This window comes from Castor canadensis, chromosome 18 (assembly GCF_047511655.1).
Source record: "Castor canadensis chromosome 18, mCasCan1.hap1v2, whole genome shotgun sequence".
NCBI lineage: Eukaryota > Metazoa > Chordata > Mammalia > Rodentia > Castoridae > Castor > Castor canadensis.
Window position 1 is genome coordinate 27964921 of NC_133403.1, and position 27979 is coordinate 27992899.

The 27979-nt window shown below is 49.2% G+C and overlaps 1 protein-coding gene across 6 annotated transcripts in view; it reads right to left on the bottom strand.

The window, feature by feature from the left end:
* The window catches only part of Acacb (acetyl-CoA carboxylase beta), a 129201-nt gene continuing 101222 nt past the window's right edge, over positions 1 to 27979 (bottom strand). For 5 of the 6 annotated variants that reach the window (XM_074060566.1, XM_074060569.1, XM_074060567.1 and 2 more), the window contains 16 exons: positions 23603 to 23725; positions 23232 to 23501; positions 21604 to 21701; positions 20540 to 20660; positions 18759 to 18869; positions 17198 to 17341; positions 16143 to 16263; positions 14742 to 14838; positions 13208 to 13304; positions 12611 to 12746; positions 11545 to 11722; positions 4785 to 4897; positions 2848 to 3002; positions 2443 to 2613; positions 2193 to 2329; positions 1 to 1546 (listed from right to left, as the gene is read on the bottom strand). In XM_074060566.1, the coding sequence (XP_073916667.1) occupies positions 1420 to 1546; positions 2193 to 2329; positions 2443 to 2613; positions 2848 to 3002; positions 4785 to 4897; positions 11545 to 11722; positions 12611 to 12746; positions 13208 to 13304; positions 14742 to 14838; positions 16143 to 16263; positions 17198 to 17341; positions 18759 to 18869; positions 20540 to 20660; positions 21604 to 21701; positions 23232 to 23501; positions 23603 to 23725 (2199 nt within the window). In that variant the 3' untranslated portion in view covers positions 1 to 1419. Of the gene's footprint in view, positions 1547 to 2192; positions 2330 to 2442; positions 2614 to 2847; positions 3003 to 4784; positions 4898 to 11544; positions 11723 to 12610; positions 12747 to 13207; positions 13305 to 14741; positions 14839 to 16142; positions 16264 to 17197; positions 17342 to 18758; positions 18870 to 20539; positions 20661 to 21603; positions 21702 to 23231; positions 23726 to 27979 lie in introns of those variants that run through there. The other variant, XR_012443411.1, reaches the window with a different exon arrangement.

Genomic DNA, 27979 nt, shown 5'->3' on the forward strand with positions numbered 1-27979 from the left:
TTCCTTCAAAAAATAGTTTATTCTGCAGGTTTCCTGGCAGGCCCTTCAGCCCACCGTTTAGGGTAGCAGCTAGTCATTGACATGTCTTTCCTCCAAAACCAAGAGGGCCTTACCCGAAGGAACCCTTAGGTCCTCAAAGCAGCACCCCCGACCCAGTGTCTGGTGAGACGATGTGTAAGTCAGCCCTCTGCACCTCTCACTGCGCACTTCCTCATCTGCCAGGGCTGTCATTGGCTGATGGCTGGATATTTTGACATCCTCAAGCATCCTGGCTTGTGGCAGCTTTCCTGGGTAGCCTTGATGGCTTCTGTGTTGACCTGGCACAATGTTCTGTGTCCTCAAACTGCCCACACCACAGTGGGCAGTGGGCTAGTGGGTAGTCTCCCCTAGCCCCCATCCTTGGCACAGAGGGGAGGGACTAGAGGATCTCAGAGTCCGACGCTGTGTGCTGAAGTCCTCCTGAGCAAACTGGCGTGGTCTTCACAGTCTCAGGTCGCTGACCCTCTGCCCTCAGTGCCCACTGTGGACATCAAAGCAACAGGTAAGGAAGCCCCAGACTCAAGGGGCCTTCCAAGGGGATGGCGGCAGCAGTCACAGAAGGGACACTCTTGAGGAAGGCTGGGCTGGGAGTCTGGGGGAGGGTTCCCCAGCTCTGTCTCTGCACTGCCAATGCAGGGGGTGTGGGCTATGAATCCTGAAGGAGGGTGGGTGCAAAGAGAAGCCAGCCCTTGCTCTTCTTGGAGGGAAGAGGCAGGTGTGAGCAACCAGGGACCCAGGCCCCTGCTCATTTTGTTCTGTCTCTGAAACACAGAATCTTGGGATTCTGAGAGCTCGGCACGCCCTGCCAATGCGACAGTCCTAGTGATTCTGTAGGAACACTCGGGGAACAAAATACCACTGTTATTTAAAAAATCACTCACACCCTTTCCTGGGTGAGTAGGCTTTCTCTAGTCTTGTTCATGGTTTTTCCCTTGACTTGTTTATTTGGCTGAAAACTTCAAGATGTATTATCAAGTGTCCATCTTGGAATAAAAAACAAAAATGTAAGATTCCATTATCTGACATAAAGCAGACTAGACACCCGGATCTGCCCTCCAGCCGCCCCCCTCCAAAGCACAAGAAAATGGGGATGTTTTTGGTTCAGTTTGATTCAGTGATACAGCAAAATGTTGTCCGAGGAGACAAAACAAAAGCAGCTTCCCAGGAGTGGAGGGGGTCTTGCCTGAAGGGCAGCCGAGCCTTTTACTGAGACAGGAGTTTGCTGGGGGCCAGCAGCTCTGTCCACAGAAGTGCCAACGCCTGATTTTTGGGTTTTTTTTTTTTTTTAAAAAAAAAGCACCCAAGGTCCTGGCCGGGCTGCAGTAGGCAGGGTGGTGTGGTTTCTCATGCCGGTGGTCCTGGGGCTGGCTGGCAGCCAGCTCAAGTTGAAGCTGGCCTCTCCACGGTGGACAGCAGCTGGACCACCTGTGCCTGCTCAGCTGGGCTGAGGTGCTGGCTCAGGTACATGGTGCAGTCCATAGCCACCTCGGGGTTTTCCTGAACCAGACTGAGGGAGAGCAGAGAAGGACCAGGGTCACTCCATCGTCCAGTGGGCCCTAGGTGACAGTCCTTGTACAAGGCTGTGTCCTTTTCCTTGGTGGGGTAGAATCTAGAACTCCCCATTCCCTTCCTGCTGTGGTCACCCAGGGGTGGCAGTCCTACGCAGTAGGAAGCACTATGGCCTGAAGGTCCGAATGCTGGAGGTAGTACAGTCCTTACTGGTCACTGGCTGAACTTCAGCTTCATGCCCCACAGGGGGTCCCACGTTCTCTACCGCGGCCTCCCTGGTGACCCCATGGTCACGGAAAGGCTGACACTAACCAAGCCAGTAACCTCAGGAATGTGAGTTCCCTAACCAATCGGACAAATCACCATACAGATTCCGGCAAGGATCATAAGTGGAAAGCCCCTCCCTCCTGGGGCTCTGTGCCTCCTGGTCCACTGCGCCAGACATAGGGTCTGGGGAGTGTGGTCCTGTCGCTGGGGTCCATAGGCTGTGTGCCTTTCCCAGGACGTCACTGTAAGTGGAGTACAATCACAAGCCAGGTACACTGGAATGGCTATTAGGGCTGGAGCAGCCAGCGGAGGAGTGCCCCCTGCCAGTAAGGGGCGGGGATGGGGGAACAGCTAGTGTGTGGGGGGGTGTCACTCACCCTCGGATGGTCTTGAGGGCTGAGTCCCGCTTCAGACACTGGATGTTCTCCCGGATGGTGGAGCGCAAGCCATCCCCCACAGGCCAGTGCTGCTCCAACCACTGCACCACCACCTGGTTGTTGTCCCACAGGTAGGCCTGGGGACAGGCACAGGCTGGCTCAGATGGGAGCTGCTGCTGGGCGGTGCCCCCCTTCCCCCATGCCAAGCTCCCACCCCCAGCCCGGTGCCCAGCCCCAGCCCGGTGCGCACCTTGACGGCGCCCTCGCTCTCCACGAACCAGCGGCGCAGCATGGACTGCACGTGGTCGTGGCTGAGCTCGGCGCTGGCGCGCAGCACCTCCTGCTTCACCTGGTCCTCCAGGAGCCGCCGGCGCAGCCGCCAGTACAGGAAGGCGCGCGCGGTCCTCCACTCCAGCACGTCCTGCGCACCCCAAGGTGGGAAACGGGGACGGGTGGGACACGGGGACAGGCTTCCTACCCCGCCCAGGTGCAAACCGAGCAAGCGGTGGGCACTGCGCGCACCAGGTGGACTGGAGGCTCCCCGGGTTGATTTAAAGAAACGGCACCGGCCGCTCCCCAGGTGATTTTCACACCGACCAATCCCAACTCCCAGCCCCCAGTTTCCTCCCCAGGCCGGGAACCGGGTGACCCTTACCGAGATGACGCCCTTCTCCAGCATCCTGCCAGGCGTGTCGTGCAGGTCCGCGAACTGCACCGCCACCTGGTGGTAGATCGGGAGCAGCAGCTCCTCGCGAGCCTTCAGCCGGCCCTCCAGGTCCTTGCGGTCCTGCTCTGGGAGCTGGGACATCCCTACAGGACAGCAGACAGCTGCTCAGGACTTCAAGGCCACCGCAGAGGGTGGCCACGTGAGGGTGCAGTGGGGAATTTACTTTTGAAAAGGCACAAAACAAGTTTGAGGCCCCATGACAGGCCTGGGCCTCAGTGCCGAAACTACCCCTAAACCAAGTCCAGGGTCAGGACTGCAACTGTCACGAGAGGATGCCACCTGCGCTCGCAATCTGCCCCCTCTGTCAGACCCCGTGCTTTGCGTCATGCAAGCATTGCTGTATTTTTACTACATATGATAAAATATGAGGGAATGCCAATTACCCAAACCAGCAAAGTCACCCAAGAGGAAGCTGGTAATGAAAATATAGTAAAAGTAAACTTAGAGTTAGAAACCTCCTACCAAGTGTTTTGTGCCTTTTTTTTCTCTTTTTTTGGCATTAGGGATTGAACTCAGGACCTGCCGCTTACAAACATTCCACCACTTGAGCCCCGCTCTCAGTCTTTTTGCTTTAAGTTTGTCTTCCAGATAGGGTCCTGAGCTAACTTTGAACAGGCTGGCCTAGGACAGTGATCTTCCTGTCTCTGCTTCCCAAGCAGCTGAGATTTCAGGTGTACACCACCATACCTGCTTCAAAGCCTTCTATCAGAGATGTAAATAAATAGGACCAGGTGTTATGTTTCATGCCTATAATCTCAGCTACTTGGGAGACAGAGACTGGGGAGGATCATGGTTTGAGGCCAGCCAGGGCAAAAAAGTTAGCAAGACCCCATCTCAAAAAAACCCCCCAAAACACAAGCCAGTATGGTGGTACATACCTGTAATCCAGGTACTCAGAAGGTTTAAGTAGGAGGGTTTCAATCTGAGACCAGCCCAGGTAAAAGCAAGACCCTATCTGAAAACTAACCTAAAGCAAAAAGGGCTGTGCGTGTGGCTTACATGGTAGAGTGCCTGCCTAGCAAGCTCAGGCTCTGAATTCAAACCCCAGTCCTGCAACCCCCCCAAAAATTGAACAAATAATACCAATTCACAAAATAAGCATAGACATCTCAGTATAGTTGAGGTCAGTGTGTGTTATCCTAAGACCAAGCTAATTACACACCCAGTGTAATAAATCTTGTGAAAAGCAGTTATACAAACATTGCCATAATAGAGACACCCCGTGTGTAAACCAGAAGAGAGTGACGTTTACAGATTACCAGTGAGCAGAGCGATCACTCAAACAGAATTATGTTTGACTGGAAATTCTAAAGGGACACTTTGTCACCAAAATTCTGGCGTTCCTCATTGGCCCAAAATACTTCAGCTGTCACGATCCGTGTGCGGCCAGAAAGAAGTCTGCTATGGCATTGTGGGTTGAGCGCCCCTTGTCAAAAATCCAAATGCTTTCAAAGTCTGAAACATTTTGAGTGTTGACGTGCCGCACGTGGAAAACGCCACACCTGACCTCATGGGTTGGGTCGAAGTCAAAACGCAAGTGCCTCATTTACTACTAAACGTGTTTTTAGAGAACACAGGTGCACTAAAAACATTGAACAATCTGCGTCTAAGGCATGTACGAAGTGTAAGTGACTTAGACTTAGGTTCCCTCCCTCCCCAAAACATGGCATTGACTAAGATCCCAAAACAGCTGGCATCCGAATGGTCACAAGCGTTTGCTGTGCGTGTTTAATGTTGAAACGAAGGCACTGGAAAATGTTCAGATGTCACAATTATGGCTGCTGTGTTATTTTTAATGCACAGTCAACCTCGGGCCTGGGGCCTCTCCTGAACCCCACAAGGACAGGCCTGTGGCTCCTGCTCACCCAGCTGCTCCACGAGCTTCCTGCAGGCTGGATCGGTCCTCCGCATAGCCTTCACCAGGTCTTTCTTTCGGAACTTAATCTCCACCGTTCCCTCTGGCTCCAGAACACCCCCCCTGAAAAAGAGAGGGGCAGGGATCGGGGTAGGAGGCATCGGTCTGCAAGGGACAGCTGTGGAGTGCAGGAAGCTAGAGACAGGACAGCTGGTGTCAGTTCTCAGCTCCTGTCCTGTCTCTGTGCCCACAGGTACCTTACTTCCCCTCTGTGGGCCTCTATTTCTGTAGAATTTCTCAGAAGACTGAGCCAATTCCAGTTTGTTCTCTTTCTCTCTGTCTCTCTCTTCTCTCTTCCTCTCTCTCCCTCCCTCTTTCTCTCTGCTCTGTTTCTCTCCTGTCTCTATCCCTCTCCTCTCTCTCTTTCTCTCTTTTTCTGTCTCTCTCCTCTCTTCTCCCTTCGTCCCTTCCCCTTCCCCCACCCTCTCTCACTGGATTTTGAACTTTGAGCCTCACGCTTGCTAGGCAGGCACTCCACCAGCCCTTTCTGCTTATTTTTGAGATAGTGTCTCACAGTTTTGCCTGGGCCAACTTGAACTGGATCCTCCTGATCTCTACCTCCCAAGTAGCTGGGATTACAGACATAAGCCACCATGCCTAGCCAGCCAAGACTTCAAAGCAATGTCTTCTGAATCTGCATAGCCCTTTGAGCTCCAAAAGACATGACTTTCTCCAGAGCAGTGTAAGTCTCCCATTCTCTGGACACAGTCCTTCCTCACTTTCCTAACTTCTGCTCTCCTAGAACCAGGACACAGTGATCTCATTAAAGTTCACAGTGAGAAGTCAGCATGGCCCCAGTTCTTTTCACTCACCCCTCAGGCTCCCTTGCTCACTTTTGCTTTTTTTTTCTGTGCTGGGATTTTGAACTCAGGGCCTTGCACTTGCTACCACTTGAGCCACACCCTCAGCCCCTTTGCTTTTGTTATTTTTGGAATAGGGTCTTTGCCCAGGTCAGGCTGGATGATGATCCTCCTATTTATGCCTCCTGAATAGCTGGGATGACAGCACTGTGCCACCAGGCCCAGCTTTTAATTATTGAGATGGGACCTTGCTAACTATTTGCCCGGGCTGGTCTTGAAACACAATCCTCTCAACCTTGCTTCCTGAGTGGCTGGGATTACAATTGTGGGCCACGGTGCCCAGCTCCTATTTTGCTTTTGACAGCTGTGAAGCAGCTCTGAGCTTCTTGTGGCCAGAGTGAAAAGTTAATGAGGACCCCATCTGAGTATTGCTTGGGATCCTGAGCTTTCTCAAGGACTGACATCAGCAGCTCCCCAGTGAGGGCCCAGTTGCCATAAAGGAAGGGCAGGTCTTGCTCATTTGTCACCATACCACAATACCCAACCAAATACCTGGCACATAGCAGGTGCTTAATAAATACTCACTGACTTAATGAATGAAGGCAGCAGGACACACAAGAGTGGCATGCCTATATTTGGGGCTTTTATGTCCAACACAGAGTACTCAATTTGAAAATTAAATAGCTGAGTGTAGACATTACTGCTACTGTAGCAGGGAGGAGAGCCAGAAAAGAAGCAAGCAAGTCTGTGCTCTGATAATGTAGCCGGGGGTGATGGGATGGCATAGCAGGGAGATAAAACTTAAAGAATCTAAACGTGAAGAAGGTCACATAGCACTGGGGCACAATAGCCAATAGAGCTGCATGCAACCACATACGGGTTAAACCTTGCTTTTGCTTCTATAACCAGCTTGCAGGGGTACGTAAGATGAGGTCCCCTTTATTCTCAGGGCTCAGCCTTTGGACAGGAGTCCGCTGGGTCTGTGCCAGCACAACCAAACATTGCTTCCTGCTGAACTGCCTCGGTGTCCCTTTCCCCAGTCTTGAGTATCCCGTAACATTTCTGGGGGCTCAGTCCGGGATTTGGAGATGGTGTTTGTCACCTCCCTGTGGCTGGGGTGTGTCTCCTGCCAGGAGAATTGGGCCCACCAGAGCCAACAGATGATTTGATCCGGAGGAAGGCCTCATCCTCTGGCAAGTTGAGGTGAGGACCTTTGATGCACAATGGAACCCAGAGAGGCGCAGGAACCAGCAAGTTGAGTGGCACCCTCAGACTGGGAAGAACCTGGGTTCAAATATTAGGCCTGCCCCTAAGTGGCAGAAGGGGAGCTTGATCACCTCCTGGAATCACCCAAGTAACCTTGAGCAAAAGTGAAACCGTGACTCCTAGGTGCTGGGAGTGGGAGGAGAAGCTGGATGCCTGCATGTGAATGTGTGTGAATGAGATGTACCTTGGCTACAAAGTGAGTGCAGAGTCCTGATCCATGGGTCTGTGGTGAACGCAGATGGTCTAGGGTGAACCCTAACAGGGCCTCTGGTCCAGGGTTTATACTGAGGCACTTAAAGTTCCTGTGAGGGTCACAGCCAGAGAAGGACAAAGCAAGTGACACATTGCTCTCCCCTTACCTCTCCTCCAAAACTTCTACCCCTTCATGTCTGTCTTGACGTCTGGTAACGGGAGGAGATGGGTGGAAATCAGAGTAAAAACACTCCCCTGAAGTGTATGGTTGGTCACTTTGAAAAGCGATTTAATGGCAACTATGGAGTTACCTCCTAACAAGCTTAGGGCCCTTTGTGAAGCGGACTTGCCTGCTTTCAGTGTGGGTGGCCTCTGGAAGGGTGCTGTCCTCAGCCAGCCCACATGGCCAAGGCGCTGTCTGCAAGAAGCTTGCAGGATTTCTTCCAAGTGTTGGGAGAAAACAAAGGAGCCTATACTGGCCAAGGAGCCTGAGGAAATACCACTGCCCTGTGTGCTACTTTATCTACCTCTGCCACTGGCACCCAGTTCAGAGGGGAAACCCAAGGGACAGTTACACCTATAAAATCTTGCCCGGAAGCCCCTGACCTCTCTGAGTCCTCTGGACCCCATACCCACACCAAGTCTGCCAGTTATCACTACACATTCCCCATTCAACTGGGGGCATCACGATGAGTTTCCATGAGGACCACTCTTCTCCTCAGACTCCCACTGCCCTGCAGATCCCTTGAGAAAAGTCCAGGGCTCAGTGTACTGTGACCAGGATGGTCAACTACAAAGAGGAGGACGGACATTTGTCTACCAGCCCTTTACCTCTACAGACCTCCTAAACTGGAAACATCATACCTGCCCCCCACCGCCCCGCCATCACGGAAAAACCTCAGGCTCTGATTGATTTGATGCAATCTATCATGCAGATTCACAAACCCACCTAGACAGACTGTTGACAGCTGCTTCTGACTCTATTTAATACTGAAGAGTGACACTGTATGACATTGGTGGCTCTAAAATGGTTGGAGGAAGATCATGCCGAGGGCACTCTAAATGCCCAAGCATATGGTCAAGCTCAGTTTCCCAAGGAGGACCCCCCACTGGGATCCTCATGATGACCGGGGCTACCAGTGGCTTGAATGGTAGGAGGCACTATTGGGAGGCATGAAGGAAGGAGGGGGAAAAGGCTGTGAACCTGAGCAAAACATCAGAGATCCTCCAAGGGCCAGATGAGTCCCAGCCAGTTCTGTGAGTGTTTGTGTGAGGGTTTCTGTTTGTACACCCCCTTTGACCTGGAGGCCACTGGCAACCAGCAGATGATTAATGCCGCTTTTGTTGGCCAGGCCCAGGGAGACATAAGGAGCAAACTGCAGAAACTGGAGGGATTCACTGGGATGAACGCCAGCCAGCTCCTGGAGGTGACCACAAAGGTTTTTGGCAATCGAGATCAGGAGGCTAAATGGGAGGCCGACAGGAAGATGAAAAGGAAAGTGAACTTTCTTGCAGCAGCCCTTGCTGGGCAGTCAGGTGGGCCCCAGAGAGCTAATCTAGGCCGAGGCAGAGGTAATCACTGAGGATGGTGACCAATGGCCTCAGACGCCCCCACCCTAGGGAGGAATTGGGGTGAAATCAATGTGCCTAGTGTCATCACAGGAAGAATGAATGTTCCCAATGGCCAAGGACTCCCAGAAGGACCCCCAGACCAGGGGCAGAGGCCAAGGTGACGAGGGAAAGTACCAGCCTGCCTGTGGGAAGACCAGCCCCTGGGAGGAAAATACTGTCAGGCTAGCTGCTCCAGAGGACTATAAGGAAGACTAGAACAGACCAGGCTCCATCCTACTGGGCCCCAGGAGCCTATGGTCTGAATGAAAATAGGGGGCTATCCTGTTGACCTCAAGGTGGACATGGGTGCAGAACATTCATTTGTGACCCAACCAGTGGGCCCCCTTTCACAAAAGCATACAACTACAATTGGGGCTGCAGGGGACCAGGCCCACCACCCCCTCCTAGAATCTAGACAATGCAATCTTGGCAGTCATGAAGTAAGGCATGAATTCCCTTGTCTCCCTGATGGCCCCATGGGCCTGATGGGCGGGACTTATGCAAACTGAGGGCACAGGTAACTTTTGATTTGGATGGTACGGCAGCCTTAAAGTTAAGAAGATCTGGGGAACCAAAGGGGAGGTACAACAATTGCTCAGGGAAACCGGAAAGCTGACAGGGAGGCCAAGCAAGCAGTCCTCATGAGGGGACCAGCCCCAGCCACCCTGACCTCTGCCTTGTTCCCATGTCCTTAGCTGAATGGGACCAAAGGTACATACTATAAGAACAGGCTTGGTTTAAGACTGAACAGGGAAATTTTCTACCGCACAGATGATAGTTGTCTGCCAATGGCTGCCTTGCCTCCCTGAGTCACTGGCTCCTACATTTGCCAAGCAGTTCCATGAAGGAACTCATCTGGGGTGAACAGCCCTCGAGACCACCCTGGCCCAGCACTTTTATGTCCCCAAACTCTCCAGCATAAGTAAGGCAGTATTTGAAAGAGGTAGCCTATGTGCCAAAAACAACCCCTGGCAAGGGCCAAGGGCTCCTCCCCAGGTGCAGAGCACTGGTGCAACTCCTCTTGAAAACTGGATCGTGGACTTCACGGAAATGCCACCAGCTTAAGGATGCAAATATCTATTGGTGTTCATCTGCACCTTCTCAGTATAGATGGAAGCCTTTCTCACACGGACTGAAAAAGCCTGGGAGGTGGCTAGATGTCTGCTAAAGGAAATCATCCCTCAGTTTGGAATACCTGTGTCTATTGGGTCAGATAATGGGCCAGCCTTTGTAGCTGCAGTGGTGCAGCTGGTAGCTAAGAGCTTAGAAATCACCCAGAAGTTGCATAGGGCCTACCACCCCCAAAGTTCGGGAAAAGTGGAACATATGAACAGGACCCTAAAATTACAATTGGGGCAACTATGTCAGGAGACCCATTTGCAGTGGGATCAATTACTACCCATAGCATTACTGAGGATTAGGTCAAGCCCCACAAAGCAGACAGGGCTGCTTTGAAGTCCTTTATGGACACCCACCCCCTTAATCAAGGGCATACAGGGCAACCTGGCACCTTGAGGCAACAGATGCAGGCTCTCGGGTTGACTCTCAAAAATCAATGACTGGGTCCAGGAAAGACTTCCTGTTAGCCTGACAACTCCCACACCCCCTTACAGTCTAGGGAATAGCATCTGGGTAAAGGAATGGAAGGTCCAACTGCTAAAACCTCATCGGAGAGGCCCTTTTGTTATTTTGTCTACCCCTCAGCAGTTAAAGTTGCAGAGACTGTTCCTTGCATCTACCACAGCCAAGTGAAGCCAGCCTCTCTTGAGTGGGAGAGCATCCCTGACCCAGCCTCACCACGCAAGATCACCTTCTGGAACTTCCACACTCTTCCCTGGCAGGACTCTGCTCCCCTGGAAACAACAGAGGACCACGGACGATGGGACAACAGCCCTGCTCTAGTCACTCCAGAAGCTGACTAGTCTGACTAGTCTGTGCATGGCGGAAGGCTGAGGAATCATATCCTTCACTCTTCAAGGATGAGTTCCTTCTGCATTTTCCTGTGTTGAACTTAATTAGTTTTCTGTTCAGGGATCCCCAAACCTCTAAATCAGGATGATGCTCTTTGACCCTAGGTGGGTCTGAGCATCAAAGGGGGGAAATGTAGCAGGGAGGAGGGCCAGAAAAGAAGCAAGCAAGTCTGTGCTTTGATAATGTAGCCGGGAGGAGGGAGTGACAGCAGGGAGATAAAATTTAAAGAATCTGAACGTGAAGAAGGTCACATAGCACTGGGGCAAAATAGGCAATAGAACCAAACATAGCTAATACAAGCATATATGGGTTAAATCTTGCTTCTTGCTTCTGTAACCAGCTTGCTAGGATATATAAGGTAAGGCCCCTTTGTTCTCAGGGCTCAGCCTTTGGACACAAGTCCCCTGAATCTGTGCTGGCAAATGTTTCCTGCTAAACTGCCTCAATGTCCCTTTTCCTGTTCTTAAGTATTCTGCAACACTACTATCTCTATAGAACCAGTGTCCAGTCATTTGTTCAACCAGAATTCCTGACCACCTGACCAGGAATCAGGCACCACACTAGACCCTGGGTTACACAATTAGACTCAGTCTAGTGAGAGAGTCATAACTTATAGAGTCATATTTCCCTTTTCATCTTGGCTTCCAGGAAGCTCTTGTGTACCTGGTCTTTCCTTTGTTATTATTATCATTTTACTGCAAACTTCCTTAGGAAAGAGGTGAGCATAATTTATGCAAAAAGAGACAATTTTCCCACACCCTCAGCCACTAACTGCTGAGAAAATCACACCCTGATTTCGTATATCCTTTAAGGAACTGAGAACGCCCCGTGATCCTCAGCCGGTGTTGGCGGGCAGGGCGACACACCCACCTGCTCTCTTTGTCAGCATACATCTCGATGCAGAGGGGGTTGATGGTGGAGTCGAGGACGACCCATGAGCCTCCGCGGAGCTCCGCGTAGGGCGGGATATAGATCAGGACGGGCTGCCTGTACTGCCTGAGGCCGTCCACGATGTATGCTCCAAACTTCAGCACCTGGTCGTACATGTCTGCAAAGCAGAGTCTGGTCAGGACTGCGACAACCCACTTACCAGCCACAAAGTCCCCAGCCTCATGTCCAGCTGGGAGATGGGGAGCCCTGGCTGAAAGCTGAGGCTTAGTTAGGCACACGTGGTGCTCGAAGTGGCCATGTGATCTTGGACAGGTCATCTTCCCAGCATGGCACGTCCTCATCTGTAAACAGAGGCATAGGAAGCCTGGCTCCAGCTGTGAATGTCCCACCCTGTCCCGTGTTTCCAGTACCCAGAAACCTTTCCTGCCCACAGGCAACATGGTCCTCATGTCCCACCAAGACACATCCCTCCAGGTTCCCAGACACCTGACATGGTGACAACACGAGAGTGACATCAGTGATAACAGCAGTGTGGGCAGGACCAGCATCCTGGATCCTCCCAATGGCCCTCTAGAGTTCTTTCCATTCCTTCTCCCTTTCACAAAGGAGGTAAACTGAAGCTCAGCAAGGTCACCCAGATGACAAGGGTGCACAGCAGACCTGCCTGACTCCCACACCAGTCCCTTCCTCCACATACCACTGACAGCCACTATCTCCAGAGACATGAGACACAGTTGGTGGCTTACAAAGCCTGAGGAAGGCAGCCAGAAGCACACCCCGTCATCTTACCACACAGGGAGGTGGCTTCCCAGGTCACTGGGGAGCATCTGGGGCCACCGCCTGCCCTGCCACTCTTGGTATGATCTGTAAGAGGTCCCACAGCCTCCACTGCTCAGTCCCTCATCTATAAATCAGGCCGAGTTACCTGAACTGCCCCCATCTCAGGTTGTTGAGACGCTAAGCAGGGACTGAATGGCAGGCCGGTGTCACGCGCAGAGGGAGTTGCCCTGGGAGTGGTGCCCGAGGCTCTGGGAGGTGGCCTTACCTTTCATGCCCCCGGAGAAGCCCCTCCAGTTGGCAAAGATCATCAAAGGCAACTTCTCCCGGTTGAAGTCTTTGATGGCCTGTGCTGTTTTATAGGCCGAGTCTGGGAACCACACCTGGCCCGCTTGCTGGATTATCTGAAACGCAGTCACCCAGATCAGACAGTGGCCCAGGACAGAAAGAGACGGAAGACACAGGCTCACCCTGAGGGCAAGCCATCTAACCCCTGCTAACCCAAAGCTCATGTGCTCAGGACATTGACTGACGCCCCTGCAAGGGTCCCTCCATCCCTGTGGACAGACTCAGAGCAATGCCAGGCTAGTTAAGCTGAGCCATGCAAAGCTGGGCTCCGGACCTGGCCTTCCAACATGAGTTATTCCCAGGATGGGCTGTGACCTGTCAGAGGCAGCAGAAGGGAAGGGACTTTTGCCTTCCCCCAGGAAGAAGCAGACAGCATGGCATGGATATGTGACTTCTGAAGTGAGTGCAGAGGGACAGGCAGAACCCAGGGCCAAGGATTGCGCTGAGGTTTCTGTGTCTCCACCTGCCTCCCATCCAAAGGCTTCTGTGACAGCAGTCATGGCTCCCAGTCCCTTACCTTAGCCTCGGAATCGAGGTTGGCAGGGTCTGCAGGGATGGCCATCTCTACAGTCCGCGTCTCCACCGCAATCACTCCCACTGGGATGCCCCCGAGCCTGGAAGGCAAGCACGTGTGAATGGGGTGCCAGAAGGCACCCAGGTGGATCTCAGGGGCCTTGGGGTCCACCTGGTCCTAGCTGGGGTGTGAGGGCACACAGAAGACATGCTGGCGTGAGTCTGGTGGATTTTATTGGAAGGCAAAGCCAGTGCTCCAAAGTGCTAAGAGCCCCACAAGCTGGCAGAGCTGTAGGTGGAATGACAGCTGCCAGGAGAGGGCTAGGCAGAGCAGGGGACAGAGCAGCACAGCCCACGAGAACTTTCTATGACACTGGCCACGTCTCCATTGGTGCATCTGAGGTACACAGAACTAAGGAGCCAGGTTGTCATCTTTCCACTTAAATTCACTTGAACTTTTAGCTTTTCTTTTTGTTCCTTTGCAGTGCAGTGCTGGGGCACAGGAGGCCAGTGCTCGACTGAGCTACATCCCAGCCCTCAATTCCAAACTCGATCATCACATGTGGCCAGCAGCCACCACAATGGGCGGCTCAGAGAACGTCACCAAGTCACGTGTGGAAAGGGCCAAGGGATGCTGAGACGATTGAGCCTGGTGCAGTGACCCTATGAGGCAGGTGGGGGGTGGCCTCCTTGTTTGGAGGCCTGCATGGAAGGAGGGGTAGACCTCATCCCAGGATTTTACAAAAAGTGGTTTACAATAAACACCTAGGGAGAGAGCATCTGAGTGCTAACAGGGTACTTAGGATTTTAGAATTTATTGCCTGGGAGGTAAAATACTAACCGTAACAGTAGTCAGCACCACTTAGGGAGCACTCAGTATGTTTAACACACGTTATTGCTTTTACTGTCACAACAATCCTCTGGAGTAGAATTATTACCCCATTTTACAGATGAGGACAAGGAGACACAGAGACGGTGAAGGATGGAACTAGGTAGGTCTTGATCTCAGATCCAACACCAGAGGCTACACCTGTAGCCACAATACTGTACCAGGAATCTGAGTGGTAAATTGTAAGGCATAATTTAAGGGGAGCACTTTCAGGCTGACTGAGCTGTCCAAAAAGATGGGGCCACAATGCTAAAGAACGAGCTGCTTGGCTCTAGAAGCATCCAAGCACTTAAGACTTCCACCAGCGCAAAACAGGGGCACTTGAAATGGAGTTCAAGGTGCTTGCTGAGTGTCTTCAGTTTTCTGGGAGGGCACCCAGGACTACCTTCTGAATTCAAAGGGTCCCCATGGCTAAAGGACTGACACTTGGGGTCTGGGTCCCAGCCCCAGGAATAGTCAGCACAGACCCTTCATGAGGCCTTAGACAGACAAGTCTAGGCTCACCATCCAGAAAAACTGGTTCAAAATTGGCTTTTGCTTCCAGAAAATTGTGGGACCAAGTAAGAAGATGGCCCTGGTAGCCATCGCCTGGGAGTTCCGATGCCCGGTAAGGCAGATGCATACAGCCTGCTCCCATCCTCAGGGTTACCTTGCTCGTCCCGTCACTACGGTCTGGGCCCATGGTGCCATGATTTCCTTGAAACTGCCCTGATCGAAGAATCCAGTCTGCCAGGTCCCCTTCAGAGCTGTGGGCAGAAGGTAGAGACCCAGTCTGGGGGCTGATGAGGCCCTTAAGGTCTGTCCGATGGGCAGACTGCTCAGAAGTCTCTCTAAGGACAGCCTGACTTTGACTTTGCAGCCCTAATGCCCTTCTCCCTTAAAACCATGCAGATCCCAACCCCTCTCCAAAAGCAAAAACAAAAAAGCAACACAAACATAGCTGCAAAACCCACATCGAGTCAGGAATTCGGTCCTTATGGAACTGCCTGTTGACGCCAGACACAGAGAGAAGTGCACACTCCCTGCCTGCACTTCCCAAGCAAGGAGAGCAGACAGACGCCTCCCAGAAGGTGGGGTTTCAGGAAAATTCATCCCTGACCTACTGGCCCAGCCTTATAACCACCAAATGGGGAAAACCATCTTCCCATGCCCAGAGACAGACAGATTATGATGATGTCAACTGCAGTCATGGCTAGGGAAGAAATGGTGACTTAAATCCACAGCACGGCATGAATGCCACTGTTAGGACAAAAAGAAGAAAGACAGGTGGCAGGTGGTGTCTTGAGTTTTAGGCACAGGAGGTCAGCTGCCTGGGAACAAACCACACTTCAGCCTCTGCCTCCGGGCTAGCTGACCATGATGGAGAAAAGCCACCAGTAAGAAGCTAGGGATTTTTGAGCTGGCTCCTCAGTGCTTCCAGGATGGAATCCCCAGAGAAATGGAAAGGGAGTGATTCTTCTGTCAGCCAGAGTCTGGCACTCTCCCAAGGGCCTTGTCTAGAAGGACAGGCACGTTTGTACGTGTGAAATTCTAGACCTGGGATATGGTGACAGGGCAGCTCACCTTTCCTGTTTGTTCTAGGTGCTCAAAAAATAGTGACATACCTCCAGGGGACAAAGCCATCTCTTTCAGAGGGGAAGAGAGAGATGTGTGTAAATGCACACGTGTCTTCACATGAGTGTACATGTGTGTTTAAGAAGCCTAGTTGGACATCCTGGGAGACTCAGAGTATCTTTTCTAAAGGTTTAGCCAAACAGAGAAAGAGAAGGAGAGAGGGAGGGAGGCCGAGGGAGGGAGGCAAGTCAGGGCCACCCTTGTGCCTTGCCTCCATCTATTAACTCTGGAAACTGGAAGCGTTTCCACCCTTGTTAGTATGGCTCAGGAAAAGCATAGAGTAAAAATCACCATTCCCTTACTCCCTGCTCATTGGAGCTCATGTGCAACCCTCGGGGTATGGAGCAGACATTAATTTTTCCACCTAAGTTCTCCTTTATCCCAAGCCAAGAAAAGAAATCCAGGTTGGTCCCTGACAAAACATGTAAGCACTTACTCGGGTGAGGCCTTCCTGCAAGCATCCACCGGGGGTCGTAAGGAGCTCTGGATGGGACAAATTCAACTTCTCTGTCAATGGGGTCAGTGGATGTGATGATGGGGACCGGGCTATGATTATCCTAGAAGAGAAAGCCAGGGGCCCAGCTCAGTCTCTGATGCTTGTCAGCGTTCCTACAATCTGTGCATTTACTCCTCTGGCAATGACTGTGCCTGGCTATGCAGCAATATGCTCTCACTGCTTCTGAAGCCACTGTGCTGACTGGAAAATGCCAGACAAGGATTGGCTAGCCATAGATTCTTTCGAAATATACATTTTGAAGACCTGAATGCACCTCAGAGTTCAGATGGATTCAGTGAAGGTGGGAAGTGAAAGAAAGGCAGGAGAAGAGTTGCTACTGCAACCAACCTTTATGATGAAGAGCAACAACCTCGCTTACTTGAATGCAGGTTACAGTTAGCAAGAACCATGTCCACTGTTACCTACTTCTCATCCTGCTGGTCAGAGGCTTCCCTGTGACCCAGGCAGCACAAACATTGTCCCCCTGAACAGGTGAAGAAACTGAGGCTCCACATTTTGCTGAGCCAACAGCTAGTGAAAGAAGCCCCACCTGGACTGACTAATCATCACAGTTGACTCAGGAGTCGCCTTTGGTGAGGGCCTAAAAGTGCTAAGCCGGCACACCGGTCACTCCAAAAAGCTAAGAGACCCAGGGTCACACTGCTCCAGAAGAGGAAGCCAGAAATCAAGTCCAGGCTGGGTGTGAAGCGGAAGGCACTCTTCTCTCTCTCTCTCTCTCTCTCTGCCTCTCTCACTATTTCTCTCTCTCTCTCTCTCTCTCTCTCTCTCTTTATAGTGACATTGGTGCCACCAACACAGCAAAGAACAGCTGGGACATGGTGGGTGTCAGAGAGGGAGGGGTGGTAAAATTAACCCTATTTGCAGTGTTCCCTGCTGTCACCACCCCCCATGCCATCCAGGCAGTAACAGGGACACAGTTAGCAAATGAGCTGGACAGCAGTCTCCCAGGCTCTCAGCTGCAGGGGGACACTGACCTTTGGCATATATGACAGCCACTCCAGGATGGTACAGACGCCCTCGAAGTCGTCTGGCACAGTGATGTGGGAGACGCCGTTGTAGTGCATGACCTGCACACCACCCAGCTGGTTGTTGGATGTATAGACTTCTCGTCCCAGGACCTGCTTTGACACACACAATCAGCAAAGTCCTGCAGGGCTGGGCCCAGCCACCTGTTGGAAATCACCTCTCTGTACAGCTGCACGCTAGAATCACCTGGGAGCCTTCAAAACGCCCACCACCCAAGCTGCACCCAGAACAATCACACTAAATCTTTGCAGGTAGCTTCAAAGTTCCAGACAATTCCAGCAGAGATGCCCCCAACAACTATGGAAATCTTGGAAGGTTTTCTGATGTGGTGATTGCTCTGCAGTGGGGCCTGGGGGTTCATATCGCTACCAAGTTCCCAGGTGACACCAACACTGCTGCTGGACTAAGAACCAGACTTGGAGCCAGGTGCCTGTATTCGTGCCTGTAATCCTAGCTACTTGGCAGGCCAAAATCGGAAGGACTGTGGTTCCATGCCAGCCCAGGCAAAAAAGTTTACAAGACCCAATCTCAACAGAAAGAAGCTGAGTGTCGTAATGCATGCCTGTCATCCCAGCTACAGAAGGAAATATAAAACAGGAGGACTGCTGTCCAGGCCAGGCTGGGCGAAAAGCAAGACCCTATCTCAAAAGTAACCAGAGCAAAAGGGCTTGGTGGGAGTGGATTAAGTGGCAGAATTCCTGCACAGCAAGCGTGAAGCCCTGAATTCAAATCCCAGTACACCCCCCCAAAAAAAAAAGAGTGACACTTAGAAGCTGGATGTGGTGGTGCAGGCCTGTAATTCCAGTACTCAGGAGGCTGAGGCAAGAAGATCATGAGTTACACACTGAGACTCTGTCTCAGGAAAACCAAAACGATCCAGATCTAGAGCCCTGCAGTGGCACTTGAGTGAACATTAAATCTGGAAACCTTATGGAAACATGGGAAATCTTTTACTAAGTGAAGAGAGTAGACTAAGACTGCAAACTGCATATCCACCAGGAATTAGCCAGGGAAAGATGGTACAGGGGAGAAATAACACTGCTGGAAGCCTTCTCCAGTTTTCTGCAAAGTCCAATGCTACTTTAAAATTTTTAAAAAAGGAAAACAGGGAGTTAGTTCCACCAGAAGAACTTAAAACTTCTTTAGGCACTCAAGTGGCACCTGTCTAACAGGAAAGAGGCCTTGAGTTCAAAACCCCAGTACCAGAGGCTGGGGGAATGGTTTAAGTGGTAGACGCCTGCCTGGCAAGTGCATGGCCCTGAATTCAAACCCCAGTACAGCCAAAAAATATGATAATAAATACATAATAATATTAATGTAATTAGTAGGAATAACTAATAAATAATTCACAAGGAGCCCAGATAATGACAAATTGGAAAATGAGCTCTCACTTTGGTAGGAATGAAACTGGCTTCATATTGGGGGAAAACCCTCACCAGAGGACAATGAGAACATTTAAAAGACTCCCAGGCTCCACAGATCCCCTCCCCACGGCCTTGTCACGGTCACCTTGTTGAGGGCACTTGCTCCTGTGAGGATGATGTGGGAGTTTTCTACCTGGATCACCCTCTGGCCCAGGCGCACCAGGTAGGCCCCGATTCCAAGAGCACGGCAGGTCACCTGTGGAGACAGGACCTTCTGGTTCCCAAGTGGCATGCCCCACCCCTTCCAGGGATCAGGGAAGAAGTTATGGCAACCTAATTCAGGGCCAAACAGCAAAGCAAGAGCCGTTTATTCTTCGGGTTGTTAATTCAAGCCTGGTTTCTGCCATTATTTTCATCTTAAATATCCCCAAGGTCCATGTGTTAAGGCTTGGTCTCCAGCTCAGTGCTGCTGGGAGGTGGTGAGAACTCTAAAAGGCAGGGCCCCTCTTAAAGTTCTTGGGTCACTGGGGGGTCCTTAGGTCTTTGAGAGGGACATGGGACCTCAGCCCCTTCCTCTCTCTCTCTCGTTTCCTGGTGGTGAGGTGAGCAATTTTTCTCTGCCACATGCTCTCTACATGATGTGCTGTCTTGCCACAGGCCCAAAACAACAGGTCCATGAACTCATGGTGGACCTTCAAAACTGTGAGCCAAAATCAACCTTTTCTCTTTCAAAGCTAATTTCTCAGGTGTTTGGTATACTGATAGTAGGCTGACTAACAGAGATTAAAGATAAACAGCAGCCACTGAATGTCTGGAATTTTAAGATGCTTGTACAGAGCTCTTCCAAACCCAGCTGTTCACAAGCCACCACAGCCTCTCCACCACCCAGGGGATGTCTAGGAGTGCATGTAAAAACTGGTGAAACCCAAGTAAGGTCTGTGCTGAGTTTCTATTGTGCCAACACCGACTTCCTGGTTTTGCTAAAATGCTAAGGATATTATTTGGGAGAATCTGGGTACCTGGGAATCCTCTGTGCTATCTTATAACTTCTGGTGAGTCCTAAGTTATTTTGAGATTAAAACACATATACTTCCCTATGCTCACCTAGAAAGAAACAAGCTGAAGAAAGATACCAACACCGAGTTTTCTCCACTTAGGAAACCAACCATCCAACACAGAATGTGAAAATAAGACCTTACGTGACAGCTTCTGTTCAAAGAGTGTTATCACTGCCGCCTCTCTAGAAACCAACAACACTTTCAGAAAGGTCACCGGGCTGGGGTGGGGAATATTCATTCCATACCAGTGACGCCCTAAAAGCTCTTCCAAACACCTGACACCTTCAAAGGCAGAGAAAATTGGGTCCTGATTCAAACAGGCCAACTAATAGAAAAGTCTTGAGACAACTGAGAAAACCGAACCAACTGTGCTCCAATGAACTCCAAGAGCTGTTGGTTTTGTTGGGCGCATGAACAGGATTGCAGTTATGTATAGAAGGAGAGAGTCAAGCATGGTGGTACCCCCCTATAATCCCATCACTTGGGAGGCTGAGGTGGGAGGATGGAGAGTTTGAGGCTAGCCTGGTCTGTAGAGGAATACTGTTCCCAAATGATATAACATGATATGATTGGTATGGTATAATATATAATATCATATATAATATAATTAATATAATACACCGAATTGAAGAGTTAAAAAAAAAGTCCCTGTTTCTTAAAGGCCTGCCCTGAAGGATAAGTTGGCTTTACAACAGTGTAACAGGCTCAAGGGACTGAGGACACAGGAATGGCTGAGGGTTGACAGCTGGTGGAGTTGCATGATTGGCACAGTATCCATTATTCGTTCTCTGTGGTTTTGCGATGATCCTAAAATTTCCACAACAGAGATGGAAAAAGAAAAGAAAAAGGGAGAGTGAGAGGGACTCACCATGCTGATGGTGACAACCTCTTCATAAGCCAGGGAGGACTCCCCAGCGATCATGCCTGAGCCTCTCAGGTTCTCCACTCCCAAGCCGTCATCCTTCCCTATGATGTCCGTGACCACGTACCTGCAAGGACCGAATGGTTAAAGGCTGAGCTCTGGCCCAGAAAAAGTCAGGGTGGAAGATGGGCATGGAGAAATCCTGGTACAGGAGAAATGGTCAGAGGTAAAATGAAAGCAGGAATCTAGGACCCTTTCGGCTGGTGCTAAGATTTCCAGAAGGTCAAGCAGGAGGGCGAGAAGTGACATCTCTCCCAGTCAGATATCTGCCCACCCCCGGACTGTCTTACGAAAATGTGGCCCCTCCCGCAATTCTGCAAAGCCATCTAGATTAGGATTTGATCCTCAGAGGGAAGGGGGATGTATAAGGAGAAGCTGCTTAGTTCACCATCAATCAACCAAGACTCCGTGGCCACAAAACATGAGATGCACTGAAGCCAGACCCTGTTAGCAATTCATAGAGCGAGTTAAAGGCTCTGAGAAGGTCTGCAGGAGAGATGTCATATTAGATCTCACGTGCCCTAGTGTTTCCCAAACTTGTTTGACCATGGACACTTTCATTAAAAATGTTTCCCCGAAATATCACTAACACTCCAAAAAATCACGTCTGCAAAATTCTGATTTGGTCTATCCCACTAAGGAAAAAAGACCATCTCCCTGGAAAAGACAGTTAGGAGTCTCTGGTACTCTCAAAGAACAGATCTGTCTCCCCTCCTCCCAGTACCTTCCCTGGTCACCAGTCTGTACGTAAATGTGAGCTATAGCTCCTGGGACCCCATGAAAATCCAGTCTCATTGTCCCTGTGTGATGTGCTCTTTTGAGAAAAGGGTTGACTCAGTTTACGGTGACCAGGATGGGTTCATCTGGAGAATGCTCTGAATATTTAAGTCATCAGAGCCACAGATGAAAGGCACTTGGAAAACATCGGCACAAGCCTGATGGCAGAGAGGGAGCTCTCATCACTAGCTGAAGTGAACCACAAACAGAACCCGCTTCCCGCGGGCGCTCACCTGGACTCGCCTGCTTCCTCCACGTGCTTGCAGTGGATGGCGTTCAGGGAGCTGATTCCGGTGTAGTCTTGGGGTGTCAGGTACAGGTACTTAAATCCCTTAAAAACACACTTCAGTGAGCCTAGAATCTACTTGCCTGCACTTGACATTCGCTGTAGGGGTGGATGTTAGTAACACGCGTGTTAACACCATGTTACTAACAGGTTATCAACTACAGGTCAGGTCTGCTCTGAGCTGGGCACTGGGCTCTTCCCTCTCATGGTAACAAGACAGCCAAGCCTGTTTATGTACTAGATACCGTGTGTGTGTGTGTGTGTGTGTGTGTGTGTACAGGTGAATATACCTCATCCGACATACATGGGACCAGACACGTCTTGGATTTTAGATATTTTTGAATTTTGAAATATTTGCAGCTGCAGAATAACCTCTCTTGGGCCTGGGACCTGACTCTAAACAGGAAAGTCATTTATGGGACCTTTTACACACAGGCTAACTTAAGCCATATTTTCATACATGTGTTTTCAGTGTGACCTGTCACATGAATTCACCGCTGTGGTGTCCTATCAGTGCTCAAGTTTCAGATTTTGGAGCATTTGGGATTTCAGATTTTTGGATTTAGGATCTCAGCCTGTATAAGAATATAAAAAATATTTTGCTGACCCCCAAATAAGCTTATCCCCTCTAGGGGCATGGCAGTATCGCTGCCTGATACTTATGTTCCTGGTGAAAGAACGACTGTCCCCTGCTGTCTCAGTCACAGTGTCCATTGTCCTTTTATGGCAGCTGCTGGCTACACTTCCCCAGCTTTCTCACTTTTCAGTGAGGCCAGGTGGGCATGTTATCCACTTTGGCATTTTTGGCACAGTACGCAGGAGATGCTCGGGGAGATCAGCTTGGAATTTATAAACACCTTTTTTCCTTTTTGGTGGGAACTGGGGTTTGAACTCAAGGTTTCATGCTTGCAAAGCAGGCGTTCTACTGCTTGAGCCGCATCTCCAGTCCACTTTGCTCTGGTTATTTTGGAGATAGGGTCTGGTGAACTATTTATGCAGGCTGGCCTCAAACCACGATCCTCCAGATTTCAGCCTCCCAAGTAGCCAGGATTACAGCGTGAGCTGCCAAAGCACCCGGCTATAAAAAGCTTTTTATTATCATCCTGCTACGAGTGATAAAAATATTTTTAGATTTCTTTTCCTGTAATCATCCCCTCTGAATAAAACTGTTTATGCTCAATGCTTTACACATTAAAAAGTTCGATTTTTTTTTTCTACCCAACCGTAGATGCAATCGTGCCTGTGACAATGACACCGATGGGATCTCCCCTCTCAAGTAAGGGTGCTTTTGATTCTGGATTCTGTATTCTGTATGGATCAGAGCATTTGAGTACACATAAGGAGACACCCTGGGAGCGGGACCAAGGTCTAAACAGAATCCATTCGTGTTTCAAAGGCACCTAACACACATACTGCATTTTTCTGCAGCTCATCGCATGGGATCAGGTGTGGAATTTTCTACCTGGGGCGCTACCTGGGGCGCCTCAAACCTCAGATTTGAGGTTAAGGTTAAAGGGATGCTCAACCCGTACTGTCTGAGTGACACGAGGCTGCCACCCCCACCCGGTGACGTACTTTGTGGGGGTCTTCTGGATCCACCCATGCCACCTGGAACATGTGTTTGATCTCCTCCGCCAGGCCGATGCGGGCCCCGCTGTTGGCCGCCAGGTACACTTTGGGGATGCCCTCTGCGCGGGCCATCTCGGACGCCCGCAGGTACAGAAGGTCCTCCCCTGTGCCGAAGGACCCGATGCGGAACGTGATGTCGTTGCTGATGACAACCACATCCCGCCCTTCTGGATACTCCTGGGTCTTAAACCTCATTTTGAAGGCCACCATGCCCACCTGGCAAAGACACGAAGGCACAGGAAAACGGGTTTGCTTCTTCCAGGACACGTTTGGAAAAGACTGGCTCCAGCCGGGGACTGGGCTCTGCTGAGCGCTACCTCGTTTCCCCCAGGAAGTCGGTTCATCTCCACCAGCTGGCCTTGAGGGTCCAACACCAACTCAGTGTAGGTCAGGATGTCCTTGGGGTACTTGTCTGGGGAGCCCCACAGTTTAAAGAGCGCCTGAAGGAGGGCAGGAAAAGGGACAACTTGAAGCCATCAGCAGGGAAGTACTGTCCTTCCCGCTGGAGATGACTTGTCATGAAATCACAGAGAACTGCCTGGTTCTCTCTTTTTTAGTCATGAAATAGTTAAAGCATAGAAAAAATGCAGAATGTCAGACAGACACCCAGGCACTGGTGGCTTTGTCAAATCAAGGTTTTCATAGTTGCTTAAGATTATTTTTTTTTTCTGAGACAGGGTCTCACTATATTGCCCAAATTTTCAGTTCTTGGGCTGACGTGATCTTCCTGCCTCAGTCTCCCTGTATATGGGGCTCCAGGTGTGTGCCACTGTGTCTGGCTCTGCCTAAGAAATTACAGAAAGATGTGCTTGAGCCCCTGGTGCACCCGACCCATTGCCCTCCCTCCCTTTTCCCCTTACAAGCCACAGGGACCAATTACCCCAAAGTAGTGCCTTCCAGTCCTGTGCCAGCCTTTGTTTTACTTCATCGTATAGGTACACACCGAAAACTTGTACCATTTTGCGTGACAAACGTCACATCAATGGTATCGCACTGGATATATCCTTCTGCGCCTTATTTTTTTCTACTCTCTGTTACATATGAGATTTACAATATCGACACATTTCTCTCTGGTTTATTTCTTTATCCCTGCTGTTCAGTAATCCATGATAGGACTATACTACAGTTTGTTTACGCATAAGCTTACTCGGGAGCATCTAAATTTTTTCCAGTTTCACAGTGGGATCAATAATGCTATAATAAATGTTCTTATAGTCTCTTCTTATAACTATAGGGAAGAGTTTTCTCTAGGCGTGTGTGTGTGCATTTTTTTTTTCTTGCAGTGCTGGGGATCTCACGCAGGGCCTTGCAAAGGTTAGGCAAGTGCTCTGCCACTGAGCTACTTCCCCAGCGCACACACACACATATGTATATGTATACACACACACGTACGCACATCCGCGCACACACACACACACACACACACACACACACACACACACACTCCTAGCAGAACTGCTGGCTCACAGGGAGTTAGGCTCCTCAACTTTACTTGATATAATCGGATTGCTTCCCAGTTTCTTACACCCCTGTACAAGCTCAGCAGGAATATGTAAGCTCCTTTGCTGCAGGTGCTCTTCAACACTTGACCTTGTTGCCGTGATACGTTTGCTCCCTGCTGGGGGTGACTGTGTGGGTGGGACCAATCGTGTCCTTCTCGTGTATGTATGAATCATGTGACTTCCTTTTCACAAGTTTCCTGTTTAGAACTCTTGCCCCTTCTTTTCCTAGTTCTGCTTTTTCCTCTCTCCCTAATTGATTTATGAGCATTCCGTCAGTCATCTGGTTCTCATCCTTTGCTGGTCTTAAGCACTGAATATCTTCTCCCAACCTGGGCCTATCTTTTTCTATTTTGCAACATCAACTCCTAAGATTTAATGCAATTTTATGGGTCATTTCCTATATAGTTTATGCTTTTAATTGTCTTCAAATGGCTTTTATCCTCTTGAAATTTATTCTTGTTTACTAGACAACGCAAAAGTCTAAATTTACTTTTCCCACTAAGCAGCAATTTCTTGTGTCTTTTACCAAAGTTCACCCCAGAATCGCAGTCCCAGTTCTATGTCTGTCACTTATGAGTGGCTCTGACCCTGGCTCTCTGTCCTGTCCCATGGACCTGTCTAGCTCCACCACTAGACTGTTGCTTCAAAATAACTTACAGCATCTGCCAAGACAAGTCCCCCTGACTTGTCCTCTTTCACAACTGCTTCTGCTGTTCACAGGCTTTTGCATTCCATAGCAATTTTAAGATCAGCTTTTCAAATTTCACCAAAACTCCGGAATTATATGGAATTTAGTCTGTCTTTCTAATTTGGACAGAACAGACATCTTCACAGTAGGGCAGTTAGCATCATTCATGGATATAATATACCTCTCCATTCATTTAAAGTATTTCAGCCAAGTTTTAAAACTTTCTCCATATAGAAAATTCCTCTTACATGCTTTGTGTTTGGTTTATTCCTAGGTCAACTTATAGTTGATCTTGATATTGTGAATGGTGTATTTCCCAATTACATTGCATAATGATTGCTGGGCTATGAAATGCAATTAACGTCTTATATATTAACCTTGTATCTAGCAACCTTGCAATAGTCTCTATTTTCTTCTATAGATTCTCATGGATTTCAAATATACACATTTGCAGGTTATGTAAAACCCACCATTTTATTATTTTCTTTCCAGTCTTCATACCTTTTGCTTTATTTTTTCTTGGCCTGGAACTCAAGTACAAAATGTGGACAGAAGTGGTGACGATGAACACTTCTGTCCTCTATCTTTCTTTAAAGAGAATACTTCTAACATTTTACTGCTTGGTGTGATTAATTTGAGTTTGATATTTTTATCAAGAAACAAGTTCCCTCCTGTTCCTAGTTTATTAAAAGCTTTTATTCTAGCCAGGTATGGTAACACACACCTATAATCCCAGATACTCAGGAGGTGGAGGCAGAATCACTGAGGCCAGTCCAGGCAAGGGTAGCAAGACCCTCTTTCAGAAAAACCAAAATTGTGGAGTTGAGGGTATAGTTCACATGGTAGAGCCCAACCTAGCTAGCATGTGCAACACCGAGTACAATCCCAGTGCTGCAAAATATAACTTTTATTATGAGTGTGTGCTGTTACATCAAATACTTTTCCTTGCCATGACTGGGAAATGTAAATTTTTCCATAATCTACTAGTAGGGTAAATTACTTGCATAGACCAAATCATAGAAAACGTCACAGCATAAGACCTACTGGTCTAAGCTTTTAAAAAAAATAATTTTTAAAATTTGCCAATATTTTATTTGTTTTGTATCTGTGTTCATAAATGAAAAAGCAAATTTCTCTTTTCTAAAGACTTTATCTGGGATTAATATTAAGGTAATAACCTGATAAAATGAGTTAAGGCTCATTTATTCTTTTCTCCTCTATAAGTAATTTATATACAAAGAGAATTATCTGTTTCTTAAAGGTGTGAGAAAAATTGTTTTAAAAACATCTGGATCCAATTTTAGTGGATAGATTTTTTTAACTATTAATTTATTTGATGTTTCTAATCTACTCTGATCAGATCTTCTGTTTCTTCTTGAGCCAGTTTGATAAGTGTGTTTTCCTTGAAATTTCATCTCATCTCAGTTTTATCTCCTTTAAGTGCAAATGGCTGCTCTGTTTCTTTATCTTAAAGAAGACAGACTTCCTCTGATTTAGCTTTGCCTCACCCCCTGAGGTCAGAGGCAAAAGGATACAGACAATGACATTCTTAATCACAAAAGTTCCCATTTATTAAGTACCTACTGAATACTTTACACATATTTCTCCAACAACCTTACACTTTTATCACCCTCATTTCAAAGAGAAGGAAACTGAGATAAAGAAACTTGCCTAGGAACAACAGGAAGCAAAGGACAGACCTAGGACTCAAGCCCAGGCTTGAAGTGGCTTTTCCTTTTATTTTCATCTACTGTGCCTGATGCACAGGTGCACAGGCTAGGGCGGAAGTGACTCTCCCCGCCCACAGTTGGACCTTCATGACCTCAGATTCACGACATCATTCACAAAGCAAAGAAGGGGATGTGTCCAGTCTCCTTTAAAGGATTTTTCTATGTAAAAAATAAAGGCACAGAAAAATACTTGAAGGAAACACACTGAGGTGTTACTACAACTTCCATGCCTGGCAGAGAGGTCACATGTGAGGGACATTTTATTTCCTTATTCCTACTTTTTAAAATTTTCTGAATGGATACTTTAATAACCAGGAAAACATAACAAAACATTTCTCTCTCTCTCTCTGCCTCCCTCTTTCTCCTCTCTCTCTCTCTCTCTCTCTGCCTTTCTCTTTCTCCTTCTCTCTCTCTCTCTTTCAAGATAAGGCTTTGCTGTGCTGCCCATGCTGACCTCAAACTCCTGGGCTCAGGACCTCCTCCTACCTCAGCCTCCCGAGAAGCTGAGACCACAGGTGTGTGCCACTGCACCTGGCTCCCAAAACATTTTCTAAGAGTAGACTAAAAACTCCTCAAAGTCCTGACGTGACTCTTTTTCCTCCTCCAGGTCTGCCTATCCCTAGCCTTAGAATAGGGTCTAGCAGTGGCTTAACAAATGAACACTAAAAAGATCGGAAGGAAACACCAAAACATTAAGCAATCTGTCACAGGGTGTAGGATTACGAGTTACTTTTCTCTTTCCCATTCTCTTTTGCTTTACTACATTTCTGTATC